Here is a 15676-nt window from a genome sequence, read left to right on the forward strand (position 1 = left end):
GTCCGACTGTCCGTGTGCCCAACTGCCCGCCTCTCAGTGTGTCCGTGTGTCCGTGTGCCCGCCTCTCAGTGTGTCTGTGTGTCCGTGTGTCCGGCTCTGCCTCCTCCCCGCATCCCTGTCCCGGTTCGGCTCCATCCCCGCCGCTCCCGGAGCGCTGCTCCCGCAGCCCAAACTCTCTCTGCCCGCTCTCCTCTCCCAATAAAGTTCCGGGACTCCCGTGCAAGGCAGCGATGATCGCCCGTGGCCGCTCCGGACTCTGCCTCGCTCTCTGCGCCTTGGGGCTGGCACTGCTGGGCGATGTGTCCCGGGCTGTCCCCATGGACGATCAGGATTATTACCTGCAGGAAATCACCAACAGGGATCATTATTACTCCTTTCCGTATCCCGGGGAAGAGTTCTTTCCTTTCACGGAGCAGCCCGGAGAGGAAGGACCTATCCGTGCTGCTGAGAGAGAGGAGCAGCCAGGGTTCAAACCGAGCAGGAAGGAGTTAAAACAGAGGAAAAACAACAAAAAAGGAAAACCCATTCTTGAACCGCCACCAGGTAACTTTCCACCTTGTCCTCCAGAGTTTGGAGCCTGCTGAATCTCACGCTGGCTGTGACTTTTAGCATTAATGAATTTCCATTTAATGACAATCTTGGTAATAATAACAATAAATGTGGTTGTGGTGATGATGATGACAACACATTAAATTTTAATATCCCACAGAACAGAACTTTTACATACTTTGAAACAATCTCTACTTGAAAGGGAAAGAGTTAAAGAGTTGGAATGTAGTAATTCTGCTGTACTCTGGCTAGTCTGTGGACTTTTCCTTCTTAATTATTCTTAATTACACTTGGCAACTGGCTTGCTGTGAAAGCTGCTGTTCTATAAGCAAAAGAACAGAGACAGATCTCATAGTAAAAGGTGATTATGTATAGTGACATCTCACCTTATCCCTTGTCACTTTAATCTAAGAAAGGCTTCTGAATTAATTTCACTTCTAAACCTGTGAATTTCTCTGAGATTTCACTTTTAAGCCCTCCAGAGGAAGATATGTAAACAGAGATCTTCCTGGAAAAGACTAAGCCCTAACAAGCTCCATTTAATTATGGACCAGTTAAGTAAAGAAATTAAACAGCAACAAAAAATGACTTATAATAAAAAGGCCACCCTTAATTCCATTTTTGAAAGTTTGCAGAAACTCGATCAGCTTTTACCACCCACTTGTTCCCATTAACACCTGATTGCACCCCAAAAGAGTAATCCCATTCTATGTTCCCTGTCTGGTAGGTGTTTTACTGGTTTGGGATACTTAGGAGTGAGTTTGGTCCATGAATTTTAGAGTTGTAAAATTTGGGGCCAAATCTCACTCCTCTACAGCTGAACTTTCCTTCAGGAGGAAATTTCATGTTAATTACTGGGGCATATAGCACAAAGTCTGTGGTTTAGAACCATCAGTACAGCAAAACAGGGGATCAGGGATTGTAGGGCGGCTTTAACTTCGTCCAGTGACATCCAGCAGGTAACAAACAAAATATTTGAAATTTAACGTTAGCAGTAATAAAAATTAATTAGCATTTGTGCAGCAAATATATGGGCCTTTATACTAATAAATAGTGATAAGAAAGCGTAATTTCTAACACCTGACATTTCTAAAACCATTTGTGGGACAGGCAGCGTGGCTTGTCAGAGTAACTCCAGGAAGAAGTCAAGGGTGATGGTGGATGCACCTTGTCTGGGGAGAAGAGACACAAAACATCCATGTCCCTGTCCCCCAGGGGCCAGCAGCTTCCCTGGACCACCTCAAGTTCATTATCTCAGTATGGTCACTGCGGTCTACGGGAGATCTGAGAATGTTCTTGTTCCAATGTGTTATTTGTTTGGTTTTTTAAATTAAGGAAAAAGGTTCTGCTTTCCACCTCCACAGACTGAACAGCTGGATTGACAGGACAAGGGGGAACACTTCCTACTGCCAGAGGGCAGGGTTGGATGGGATATTGGGATGGAATTGTTCCCTGTGAGGGTGGCAGGCCCTGGCACAGGGTGCCCAGAGCAGCTGTGGCTGCCCCTGGATCCCTGGCAGTGCCCAAGGCCAGGTTGGACACTGGGGCTGGGAGCATCCTGGGATAGTGGAATGGACTGGATGATGTTTTTAGATCCTTTCCAACCAAACCATTGCATAAATTCATGCCCATGGAAATTAAACTCTGTAATTAGGTTTTTGATTCCTCATTGTGGTAGATACAATTGAGATTTCCATCTTGGTGGGATGTTCTGTGGTTCATCTCTGCTTTCACCTTCCCTGTTGGCTTTTTCCCAATTTTCCCAGCACTTGGAGACTCATACTTGCTCCAAACATGACACTGTTGGGAAGATAATCCAATCCATGAGGGCAAAGTTTATTTTTCCTTACAGACTGGCATCTTCCCCGTTCCCCACCTGCTGCACTGAGTACAGAGGGCAAGGCTCGTGGTGCACCACCAAAAGCAGCTGGGAATGGCTCAATTTCTCCTTCTGCAGCAAATTTGGGCCCTTTGGACACAGCTGAGCTTCCAAAGTTTCACCAGCCATGTGCAATAAGAGGTTTCAAAGCCTCTGAGCTTTTAAAAATCAGCCAGAGGTACAACAAGAACCCGATCTCCTCCACCAAACTCCTGCTCCTTGATCCAGGACATGGGTGATTGATGTCAACTCAGCAAACTGGACTTATTTATCTGGGAAAATTCAATGGATTTCCCTGGGAGCAGCTGAACAATTTTAACTGCAAGAGGCATCACAGTCCCTGAGGTGAACACCAGTGAGGAGAAGGGTCACCACTTGCTACAGATGGGAGTGAAAACAGGAGGGTTCCTGCAGGAAGTGTCAGGCAGTTTCAGCTGCAGTGTTAAAAGTCCTGGCTGTAATATTTTAAATTTTCTCTTTTCTCCTCACCTAGAGGCAGGCAAGGGCAAGGTCCTGCCAGGGCAGTAACTGTGATGCTCAGTGCCATGTCCCCATGTCACCAGGGATCAGTTTGGAATGAAGATCTGACAATCTGGCCCTCACAGAGATGTTGAAATACTAACACATACCCATATTAACTCACATCTGCATGTTAAGAGGCCAGCTAGAAATAATAATAGCAGCTGTCAAACAAGTATCAATAATAATAACCATAAATCTGGCTGGGTAAGAATGTGTCTTCTGCTTGCATGTACACAACTGTGTTTATGCATCTCTCCAGAGGTGGAATTAATTTATTGGACATGCAGTAAATACCGAAATTTGGGGTTTGTGAGGCTCACTGGCAGCCAGGACATGTGGGATTAATTAGTTGCAACAAACAATAGCCTGGCTGGGAGCTGGGATGGGGAAGGAGGAGCAATGGGAATGTGTGATGTGCCCTTTGGCTGAGCAGCTGGTCCTGATCAACCCCAGCTTTGAATCAAAATGGAAATCAAATGGAGCAGTCTCAAGGACATGGCACTAAACAGATGACACACACTCCATTTATTTCAGCTAATTACTGAAGGTGGCCAGAGTACAGATGTTTTCAGTCTGTGAAATATTAATGTAGAAAGAAATCCAGTTGATGCCAGTGGGTTTGCAATTTTTGGTTTAAAATATTAGAATCAATATTTGCAAATAGTCAATTCAGGTAAAAGTTGAAAGTATCAATCTGCCTCTTTGCCCTTTAAATGCCTCATAAATTAAGTGGTACTAGGTCATCTTTGGAAGGCAAACATTTGGATTGACAGGTTTTGTGTATATAAACAGATTTCCATTTTCTAATTCTGTCCTTGTTTGTATAGGCCTCTGTCCAAAGCCCAATCAAATCAGTGGAAAGAGTCTTGTTAACATCAATGTTTTGCTTTTATGAGGCTTTAAATAGAGTCTGATAGATGGTGCCTCAGCTACCATCTGTGGGGCAGATCCCTTCAGAGTCTGGGGGTCTGACTACAGGCAAAAATTCATCATCAAGGGATTTTATAGGGCTGAGGTGCCCAATAACCTCATCAGTGTAGCCCAAGTCTGCCACAGTGAAGTTTGTAATTATTTCAATTTGATCTGCAAAATTTAAACTTGTAGAGCCATACTTCAATTCTGAATGTATTTAGAAACTAAAGGAGTGATGTTTATTTGTATGGCAGTGCTCAGAGGGGGGCTTAGAGCACATTTGCTCTGTATTTCACAGATCTCCCAGTGTTTGATCTCTGCACAACCCAACATTTGTCTGTGTTTAGCTGAAATCAGGATTTCCTTTGTCTCATCTCATTTGGTGCTTTCCCCAGACTTGCTGAAACTCCTCAGATGCATCAGTGTTTACTTGCCCCATATTTGTTTATTTTTCTGCAGTCTTGCCACCTGTTCAATAATGCAATTCTTAAGGGTTTGGTTTATTTCTTTTTAATTCTGTAGTGCACAGGATGGGCCAGGACTTTCCTGGGACATGTGTGTGAGGAGGAGTCGGTAAGGGAAGGCAAGGAGAGGATAAAATGGACAGTACAGGCAAACATGGAAATAATCCAGCAGAGAGAATGTGAATTTATAAAAATAGACCAATAGTACTTTAATTGAGATGTTTATCAAGATAATGAAAACTTGGAGAGAGATCAGTGAGTGAATGAGGAGGGAAAGCTGAATCACAGGGATGTTATTCAGGAAAAACTGGAGATATTTTGATGTGAAATGGGGGCGAAGTTCTGAGGAGTGTGTGAAGTTAAAAACATGACAGGTTTGGGGTGTTACTGGCATCTGTGTGGTGGTTTTGCTCACTAGGAAGAAGAAATGACAGAGTGATACAGAAGGCATTGAACTGACAGCTGAAAGCACTTGAGACCTGGTCACCAAGACACAGCAGCACAGAACTCCTCATGAGCTGGGGAACACCCAGTGCTGATCTTTTCCAGTCCTTTGGTGTCCCCTCTCTTAAAACTTCCTTCTCTGAGCAGCCCAAAGTGGAGCTCTCCTGTGACCTAGAACACAGACTTTAATTTTAAAGCTTCTGTTTACACTTCTCATAATGGGAACTCCTAAGAATGGACTTCCTGGCCCTAGGTGGGTATCCCATGAATTTTAATATGACCTGTATTGCATCCTAATTGCCATCTGTGACAAGCAATGTGGCTTTTAATGAGTTTTCTTTCATCTACCAGCCTCTATTTTCTCCTCAGCACTTCTAAAATATGCAGAATAATGTAATGCTCACTATTCTATTTAAGAGCCATCCTTTAAAGAATGTCACAACAAAAGAGGACAAGGGATGACTAAGAATGAATAATGAGCAATACTCTCAAAATTGGCCAAATCTTTTTGATTAGCATCTTTCCTTACCCATGGCTTCAATGAATAATGTAACATGAGAAAGAAAAAAAATGGGAATAAACACATTTGATTATGCCAGACAAAACCACTTTCAAAGATAATTCTTCCAGCAGCCTTCTCTGAATTCAACCTCATGTTTAAGGTGAGAAAAATGTCTCTTTAAAAACACATCTTTAAAAGGGGGATGGTTTCACTGAATAGATTTTAATATCTCAACCTGAGCCTAGAGCTGTTCCTGAAATGCCAGCAATTATGAGACACTCATTAGCTGAATTCAGTCTTGGGGTTTAATGTTATTATCTGTTCAGTGAGCTGGCTAGACAGGTCAATCCCATGGCTCACAACCAAAGTTCACTTATTTCTTTTGGGTTTGGAATGAAGATTTCTGTCAGCTATGTGAGCTTCAAATCTGTCAGAAAAATGAAGTGGTGGAAGTAGAAGCTGTGGTGCAGAAGAAGTAATTTCCTGATTTTTCTATATCTGACCTGGGATTTTAAAGTCTTGCCCAATTCACTGTGTAAAAAGCAAACTACCAAAAGACTGGTGGTCAGAGTTGAGATTTAAATGTCATATTCACACAGTGGTTGCTTGTGACCTTGTTGTTTTGCAAAGGATGCTCTAGATTTGGTCCTCTTGTCGGACCTCTGGTGAGGTGATGTCTTGTGGGATTATTTGGTCTATAGAAATACAAATCTGTGCCTTTAACACTGGGAGCTCCAGGAAACAAGTAAAGCTCTGATGCAGTCAAAATTTCTTGCCTTTTAAGATGAACTTTTAAATTCAGTGCCTGGGGAATTAAATGAGGATGTTTGAGGAAACTGTCGAGCCCAAAGACAGGTCTCCACCACTGCTGCTGATTGTTTTCCTGATGAGGATTCCTGATCCACAAATTCCTGCATCGTTCAGGGTCAAGCCTTGCTCCAGAGGAGCCTTCTTGTGGCTATTTCAGCTTCACAAGGTGTTTGGTGGGGTGTTTGCATATCCAATCAAGCCATGAGAAACACCGACATCAAACCATTAGTAAAACACACCGCCGTGTTAATTCATTATTCCTGATCCAGCCACATTTGTAATTTCCTTGTGGCACAGCAAAAGGAGCATTTATGATTCCATTCCCCTGTGGTTTCAGCATCCCAATGTGAGCAAGAACAGGCTATTCTGGATGTCTGCTGTGTGCTACAAGGGATGGAGCACTATCAGATTGGAGCAAGGCTTTTTATTCCTCCTGCACGTGCCAGGCAGTGCTAAATCAACTTGACAGGTGTAAAGGGAAAACTGTTCCTCTTTCCTACCCGTGGCTAAAAATGGCAACGAAAAAAAGGTGAGAAAAACAAGAATAATGAAGAGATGCCAGCTGGTGACTCAGGGAGTCAGAGTGCCTGTGAAGGCATCAGAGGGAGAGTGTGTGGGTCACTTAAGGCATCTTCAGAGCACTGGGCTTAGCTGTTAATCCCTCCAGCCCTGCTCTAATTGAATTACAAAGGATGTTCTGGTGAGTCTGCTCTGATAGATATCTAAACTCCTCTTTTGGACAAAAAATGCTTCCCTCCTGGTGGGGAACATCCTGGTGTTGTGGAACATCCATCTTATTATGGTTTAAATGGAGACAAGGAAAGACAAGGGTTTCATTCCTTGTTTGCTCAGTGATTTACATCATTTTTGCAAATAAGAAAAGGCCTTAAAGTGATTTTCTGATTCTGGAGGGGTATTTAAAGGAGCTATCTTATAAATGGGAATCAGCCCCAATACACAGTGAAGTATATTTTATAACAATCCATTTCAAAGAATTACATGAGATAACACCACTTTGTAAGGAGGGGAGAAACTCATTTTACTCTTGCCTTAGGAAGAGTGAATCATTTTCTGTTCTGACACACGAATTACCCCCAAACCTGCCCTGCCTGGGCTCTGTGGGGCTGCCTTGCTGGGATTTGACATTGCAGAAAAGTGAAAAAAAGCTGGGAAGTTCCAGAGGGCCACAGTGACTTCCAGTAGCTGTGACTCATGGCTGGAGCTGAGCTGATTTAGGAGTGAAAGTACCCAGATATGGGATTTATCTTCTGTTTCTTTGTGATTAATTACCTGTAACTGTACCGGTGTGTAAATCAGAGTAAATAACAGATTTTTGCTCCTGCTTTCACACAAGCATTAGCAGGATGCTGTAATTGCAAAAGTGCTGCTGCATCCAACCTGCCCAGCAAGGCACACAGTAAAAGATGTGTACATAAGTTAGACAAAGATCACAGTTACATGTCTTTTTACTCTGCTACACAGTGTATCTGCTCTGTAGCTACTGACATAGAAAATATGACTTTCAAAGTGGATAGTGGAAGTGATTAATTGAGGTTTTTTTATAGGGGGGTTAATTACTTACAGATTTATTTTGTGGTTTACTTTTTATTAATGAATTGCCAGACAGACTTCTGGTGTGACTGTACATCAGCCTGGGGCTGCTGGTGAATTATTTAAGGTATGTACCTGGCAAAACTCTTCTCCTACAATCAATGTGATTCCTAAAGACCAAATCCAAGTGAGATCTTCCATGAAGTTAATCGTAAAGAATTATGTGTATATCTATAGTTAAAAACTTTAAAAATATGGGAATTTTGAAAGTTCTACAGTGGGACTCAGTTGGATAAAGCACCAGAGTCCTCTGTTCAGGTTGATTCTTTCTTTTGGACCTCAGCAGCTCATCCAGACAGTGGATGACCTGGTAGACCTGGATGACCTGGTAGACCTTCCTAAATCTGATTTTCTTGCTTAGCTTATGGGGCTTGAGTGCTTCCTGTAGATGATTTTTTCCTTACTCTCCCATGTATCACAAATTTAGTGGTTTTCTTGTTGCTTCCCCTCATTTTGGCTCTATGGGATCAATCCTTCTGGCTGGAAGAGATCCTGAGGGTGAACCCCAAATGTCCCTGTTTGTCTTCCAGGAGGTCTGCAGTCCCCACTGTCCCCAGATTTGCTTTGTAGCTGTTTTCCCATTTGAACTTTAGAAAGCAAAGCAGCCTCCCAATTCAAGGGGGTTGTGGTTGAGAGGGGCAGCACAGAGCCAGGCTGAGCATCCCCTTCCTTCTCCACATCCAGGATGGAGGGGAAATGCCAAGCCCACCAACCATCCTGGTGTGCTGGGACAAGGTGTTGCTTGCACCTTGCAAACTGAAACCCATCTTTGTCCCTCTTTCCCAGGGTATTTTTATGTTCTCCCCTTCAGAGATACAGCGGTTTATGGTGACAGGTTTATGGCTCCTCACGACTTTCAGGGTGCACCTGAAACTTCTGTCAAAGGAAGGGAACAGTTCAGAGCTGATGTCAGACCTGGCTGTCAGCACTCCCTGCACCACTGGTACAGCCACCCCTTAGGCCAGATTGGCTCAAACACACCCTTTTTTTCCTTCCCCAAGATTATTTTCAATAGTGTAATGAATTTTCCTCATGGACAAGACAGAGGATGTCTGAAAACAAGGGTCCAAATCTCAACCTTCCCAAAAATGCTTCACTGACTGATAACAGGAACTGCAATTTCAGTAAAACAGCCTTCCCTATGATTGCCTAAAAGTAGAACTTTAGCCCTTGACAATGTGATTTTTCTCCTTTTTCCCCTTAATTGCTCATGTCCTGAAAAATACTGTTAAAGGTTGGACTGGATGATCTTGGAGGTCTTTTCCAACATGAATGATTCTGTGATTCTGAGTTACAGAAGGCATTTCAGAGCCAGTTTAGAATTGTGTTTGCCATCACAGGCTGGATGGGCAGTACCCTACCCCAGAGGACAGACCCAGCTTTATCCCAGAGTGTGCACACTGCACTATCTTTAAATTCCAACCAAAAATTCCAGTGAGAGCTCTGCCAAAAGTAAATCTGGGCTATACGTGGTCTGTATAGATGGCTGCCGGGGAGGATGGAATTTCCCATGGTAAAAGTGGAGTGGATTTGGATTTGTTAGAGGATGGGGCTGACCCAAGAAGATGGGGACGTGTCCCAGCCTTCAGTGATGTCCCTGGAGCAGGAGGCTTCCCCAGGTGAGGCCAGAGCTCTTATGCTGCTAGGGAACAGAGGGATGAGGAGAGGAATAGCAGGCCCAGCACTCAAGCTAAAACAAAGAGAAAAGTGTCCGACAGCTCTCCTGGGGGATATTTTGTTCCTCAGGCTCCTCTGGATAATTCTGGATCCCAGCAGAGGTCTGCAGTCCAGAACTCCTGCAGCTCCCCAGATGAGTGGCTCAGACCTAGACCAGTTCCTCTGCCTTTCATCAGATACATGGAAGTGACAAAAAGGACCCCAAAAACCTTGGTTCCATCTGGTAGTGGAACAAAAGATGGGGGAATCATGCACAGAATCAGAAACGTGAGTGATCTCTGAGTGTTCTTCCAAAGACCTTTGGAAATGCTGACAGAGTGAGTCCAGGTGCTGCAGAAGCCAACAGAAGGATGAAAGGCATGAGCCCCAGAGAAGAAAATGGATAAATCCCAAGCTGGCAGGAATGAGGAGTCTGAGGCTGGTGGCATGTGGTATCCAAAATCCTCCAGACACATCTGGTTTGTTCCATATTATAAATATGTACTTGGCTTTTTTGGTGCTTGAATGCAAGTCAAATGGCAATCAGACACGGAGACCCCCCTGCTGTCTGACAAGAGGAATAAAATGGGAAGCCTTAAAAAGTATTTTTAAAAAGTGCTAGTGTGGAGTTAGTGCAGATAAAATGCCACAGAACTCTCTGAAAAAGTGGACAGAAAATAGGACAGAACTTTTCCTCTGCAACTCTTTCCATATTTCTGCTCATTAAACCTGAATCAGATTTTTTTCCTTTCCAATTAGAAAGTGGGAAAATGAGGAGCTGTGTGCTCAGGGAAGCTTGCCTTGAAGCTTTCCCTGTTCCATGGCTTTTCAAGTGCAGAATACCTGCACTTAACAAATACTTTTGGCTCCTGTGGATGGGAAGGAGGCTGGACTCTCCAGGGTAGCACTGGAGTTAACAAGTCCCAAATCATGACCTGAACTTTTCACATTAACACCTTGATGTTTTGCAGTGCAGATGAATCTCTGGGTGACAATGTGGGCATTTTTCTCCAGGGAAAGGATGTCAAACCTCACTGGGCGACTGAGAAAAATTAGATTTTATCTGAATGCACTCCTGAGCATTCCTCCTTGGGTCCACAGGCTGGGAAATGCATTGCCTCCAGCTTGCATTTTTGGGCCTTTTTTTAAATTTTATTTTTGGATTTTTGGGCTTTCAGCCTGGAGCAGGCAGAGGTGAATGCAGTCACTTTTATACTCACTAATAACTCATATTCCAATTCATTTGGAGCTCCTGACACACTTTGCTTTGAACCAGTGAGGCCTCCAATGTGCTAAATGTAGAGCCTGTGATTCTGAGCTTTTGCTGGACCACAGCTGAATTGTTAAACAAAGCAGAAAAGATGTTTGGACAGAATGAATTTGGGAACCGTAGGAAGCTGGAATAGGGAGAAAGGAGCTCTGAACATTTGTGCTGGAGAGGCGCCCACCCTTGGAGATATTTGTCTGAACCTTGCTTGAACTGCTTTATCTCCTTTGCTCCATAGCTTGGAGCTGGAGCTTCACACCAACTTCCCAAGCTCCAAACCATCCCTACAAACCTCCCAGAGACCCCCAAAAGCAATGTCTGACTCAATTTTAGCATTTCTCTTCCTGCAGACAGGAAACTCAGAGCCTTGAGAAAATGCTGAGTGTTCAGAATTTAAAAGGTAATAACCAAGCTTTTAAATCCACAGATTCCTGGTGCTTGCTTGGGCTTGAGGCATTTTAAAACTTACTTATTTATTTATGTAAGCTGACTTTTCCATGATTAGTTTGAAGGCAGGTAGAGAGGGGGAAGTTGAACAGGGAGACACTGGTGTGTCCAAATGTCATCTTCACAATGGACACATGAAAGCTAAAAAGTCACCTGAGAGCTGAAATCCTTGGGAAGATGAGCAAAAACTCAGGGAATCACCTGCTGAAATGTGGGAAAGGGAGAGCCTGGCTGCACAGGGGGCTTTCTGAGCTCCTTAGGAATCATTCCTTCCTCTAAAATTACAGTGGGGAGGAACTGATTCCCTCTGCAAGCTGGGCTCTGTCCTTGGGTTTTCCACGTTCCCCAGTGGGATTCCTGTGGTGCCCTGGGGTTTGTGTCCCCTGAGTGAGCCCAAATGCTAATTTCAGATCTCCTCTTCCCAAGGAAATCCTCTCTCATGCACCCCTGCAATTCCACTCCTCTTTTCTTTTTTATTTATTTCTGGGGTTTGGTTTGGGGTATGGTGGTTTTGGTTGTTGGGTTTTTTTTTTTTGTTGTTGTTTTGTTTTTTTGGTTTTTTTTAATAAAAGAGGGTACTCACTCTTCAATCCAGGCCTGGATTTGATTTTCTCAGATTTCAGAGATTTAGTTATTTTTTGAAATGTTGCTCCTTGATGCTTTGAACTCTTAAATCCTCTGCTCTCAGGGTGTTTCTCAAGGGTGCAGGAGCTTGGGCTTGGTGGGCTTTAAAGGAAACAAGAAAGCCCTGTTATATGAGTTCCTAAATCTTCTGCTTTTCTGCACTTCTGGATATATCCAAAGAACCTCTGGTTATTTTCTATGTGCACCTGGCCAAGTTTTTATCCCTCCACTGAAGCAGTTTTCCACTGTTTGGGATTTAAATGTATAAGTTATTTCTGACATTTTAGTGCTGTCTTAGTGCTGTGTATCAAAGAATACTCAAGAATTCAGAGAATTCTGTGGATTCAAAGAACATGCAGTCTATCAAATGAATAATCAGTTAAATAAAAAAGAATAATTAAGTGAGAAGCACACAATCCAACCAAACTTATTTTTGCTTTTTCCTCTGCCCTAGAACTTACAAACTGATTCCTTTTTAAGGGTTGGGAAGGAGTACAAAGCTTGAGTTCAGGTTTATTGTAACCACACAACTTTCCTCTGGACTCACTGCCTGAGCAACAGCTCCAGGCACTATGAAAACTTCTATGCCTTATGAGAAGTGTTTGGGTTTATTAATTTCTCTTATTTTTTCCTATGAAATAATAACAACAGATGTGATGCTAGAAGGAAAAAAAAAAAAAGTGTCTAAATGTGTAAACTTGCTAGAGCAGCCATAGCAGGTCTTCATAAAACTCAGACCTTACACTTTATAAAAGGTTTTAAAAGCAAGTTGGATTGGTTTGAGGTATTTCCTGTCACAGGCTCCTTATATTTATCCCAGATGTGCAGCCTGGCAGAGGCTGGGCAGGAGGGAGGGCAGGGTGGCAGCTCTGAGGGACCCTGGGGCTGGGGCAGAGCCTCCCAGTGATGCTCCTGGTGCTGCTGGGGCAGATGGGGTGGCAGTGCCAAGGGTGAGCCTTGGCTTGGCAACCCCAGCCCATCCTTGGAGCTGGAGCTGTGCGTTCAAATTTTCATGTCAGCACTGAGCAGCTGCACGTTGTTGGGAAGATTTCAAATCCAAAGGATGGGTGGATTCCATCCATCCAAAGGATGAGTTTTTCCCAAGGCAGCATGTCGGTGATGGAGAGAGGAGAAGGGGTGGCACTGCCAAGGGTGAGCCTTGGCTTGGCAATCCCAGCCCATCCTTGAGGGTGTTGCTCGTGCATGGAGCTGTGTTTGCAGCTCTGTGTTCAAACTTTCATGTCAGCACTGAGCAGCTGCACGTTGTTGGGAAGATTTCAGATCCAAAGCATAGAAGGATTCCATCCATCCTTCCAAAGGATGAGTTTTTCCCAAGGCAGCATGTCGGCGATGGAGAGAGACAGGGAGACTGACTTGGTGATCAGAATCCCATTTTATTATGGGAAACAAACACTTATATACTATTTCAGGGAGACCAGTAATGTACTAGTCTCCCTGAAATAGAATATAAGTACTGCAATGATTAGGTTGAAATCACAAACACAAACTTATGCATGAACAACATTTCTTGCTTGCAGAGTTTAATGGGATTTTCTCTATTCAGTAAACCCGTTTGATTGAATCTTCTTGCAATCCAGGTCTAATTTTCAAAGTTCTGTTTGCTTTTGCCAAGACATCCTGTTATAAAATCTCTAATGTTAACCAGGTCCAAAGTGCCTCATCTGTGTTGTGTCCCCCAACATTCCAGCAGCAGCAGAGGAGGGCTGATGGTCAGGTCAGAGGGATGATCCTCACCCAGCTCTCACTGCACATATGGACTGCTGCTAGTCTGCTCTCTGTTGGCAATTTGAGTATTTTTAACTTTAATAATAAAAATATGGAAGGTGACATCCCAACTCTCAGCTGACTAATGAGTCTCATCTGCCTAAAGCACGGCTCGTGCTGCTTCATCAACGTGGCTCTGGAGTTCCTGGTTTGCATCAGGAGCTAAGTCAGGCAGATAAAGGGGTAAAAAACACCCTATAAAACCCAAAACTGAGGAGCCAAGTGATTCTAGCCACATCCATGATTTACTCCTGTTTGAGCTACATCATCCAAGGAAGTTCACATGTTTCGGTGTCATTTTCAGCTCGTTTTCTGCCTTGTTGAGAAGTAAAAGAATGTAGTTTTGTCTGTGCTGGAGTTGAACTGGATTAAAATTTGAATAACATTAAGTGGAACTTTCTGGGAAGCTGCTGATTTCAATCCTTCTCAAGTGTAAATTTAGCACTTGGGAGTGGAGGTGACTGTAGCAGTGGGGATGAAATTTAATGGCTTACTACTAATGAGAACTCTACAGTTTCTCAGGTTTTTCCCGCTCCATGTGTGTGGGGAGGGTGGGAAGGTGAAAGCTGGGTGATATCAGAGTAGTGCCATTTATTCCAGTGGAATTAGGTGTTTCCAGAGGATTTCTGAAGCTGTTCTTGTGTGTCTCAGCCCCAGGTGAGCAGTTCTGATTCTCAGGGTGGAGCATTTACAGCCCCTTTCCTGTGTCTTCCCACTTGTATAATTCCTTTGGACCACCCCAAATCCATATTTTGGTTTTTTTCCCCCCAAAAGAATGGCTGTGTTGCAAAATCCCCCCAAAACAGCCAGAATGTTCAGTAAATGTATATTTCTAGGACCAGGAGTTGTGGATACTTTCCAGTTTATTTATGTTCAAGGAATTTCATGACTGTGCTGTCGCTCTGCCCAGTGAATTTTCTATACCAACTATGGATATATTGGATATATTTACTGCTGTATAAAATTCCTGGAGGGAGAGGGGTAAAATTGCACCACAAGCCAGTTTTATGCTCATACTTCTTATATATTTATCCTATTTTTGGTGAAATGCACTCAAATTGGATTGCTTATATGGTTAAACTTGAGCACTTCTAAGATGTCTCATTTATTGAGCCAGGGTTGTATCTTAAGATCAGAGTTATTTCTGTCTTGGTTTTATACTTGTTAATGGTATTCCAAGTTTTAATGTTTATTTTTGATAGCTGCAATTAATGCTCTGAGTGTAGAATCTCTGTTCTTGCATTACACCTCAGTGACCTGGTATTTTGAGCTATTTCTGGCATGAAGATGTGTTTTTAACGGTAATTTTTGTCCTGTACCCAGCCATTGTGCAAGTGGTCTGTCTCGGTTTTGTTCTCCATTTTTTTGGCTAAGTCTGTTTGTTTGGCTCTGGAAAAAAAGAATGGTTCTCATTTTTGATGGCTGTACTCAGTTTTGTGGCTTTAGCTGGAATTACAGAAACTCTTCACCCTGTGCTTCAGAAAAAAACATCAGAGGAGGCATTTTAAAATTAATAGCACAGAATTCAGCCTTGTCAAAGCTCAAAATAGAAGTTAAGAGCTGATATGATATTTTTCAGGCTGGGTTCCTTTGGCCATTAAAAAAAAATATGGTTTTTTGAGAGTGATTAAATTAAATACTTTGGAGAGAGAGGGCAGATCTTTGCAGATATGGGTACAAATTGGAGGGCTCCTTGTGCCACATCACAAATCCCATCCTGTGCCAGGCTGGTGGCAGCAGAAGGCAGCTCAGGGAGTGAATGTGATGTCTGGAGTTTAGATGAACCTCTTGAGTCTGAAGGCTTGGCCACAAAACCCCCAGGCACTCTGGAACTGCTGCCTCCAGCTGTGCCAGCAACAATAGGAGCTTTTCCGGCTAAGTGTTTCATTGCATCTGCAGCCAGCCACAACCTGGGCTTGTGAGAGAGCAAAAATGTGAAAAGTTAATGAGAGAAAATGAAAAAAAAGTGCATTTTCAGAATCTCATTTGGTTTCATGTCAGACCTGACCTAAAGAACCCAGAGAATGCTTCATTTATTCTTTATTTCTTTTTAAATCTTCAGGAGCAATCACAAGTGTAGGTTGCACTGCTGTGGTAAATATTTCCTCCTGAGAGGAGTCCCTAATGTTGAAGACCCCAATGCAGCATTTGGTGCTTGTCCTGGAAAAATATGCAGCTTTAGTGCAACATGAGCCAATAATTAA

The 15676-nt window shown here is 43.2% G+C and overlaps 1 protein-coding gene across 1 annotated transcript in view; it reads left to right on the forward strand.

The window, feature by feature from the left end:
* The first annotated feature begins 230 nt into the window (after window positions 1-230).
* The window catches only part of CPXM2 (carboxypeptidase X, M14 family member 2), a 65448-nt gene continuing 50002 nt past the window's right edge, over window positions 231-15676 (forward strand). Inside the window, exon 1 of the mRNA XM_054277053.1 lies at window positions 231-543. Coding sequence (XP_054133028.1) covers window positions 231-543 — 313 coding nt within the window. The remainder of the gene's footprint in view (window positions 544-15676) is intronic.

The sequence above is a fragment of the Melozone crissalis genome, unplaced genomic scaffold (assembly GCF_028551555.1).
Source record: "Melozone crissalis strain CALT ecotype California unplaced genomic scaffold, PUWL_Pcris_2 ptg000019l_1, whole genome shotgun sequence".
Classification (NCBI taxonomy): Eukaryota; Metazoa; Chordata; class Aves; order Passeriformes; family Passerellidae; genus Melozone; species Melozone crissalis.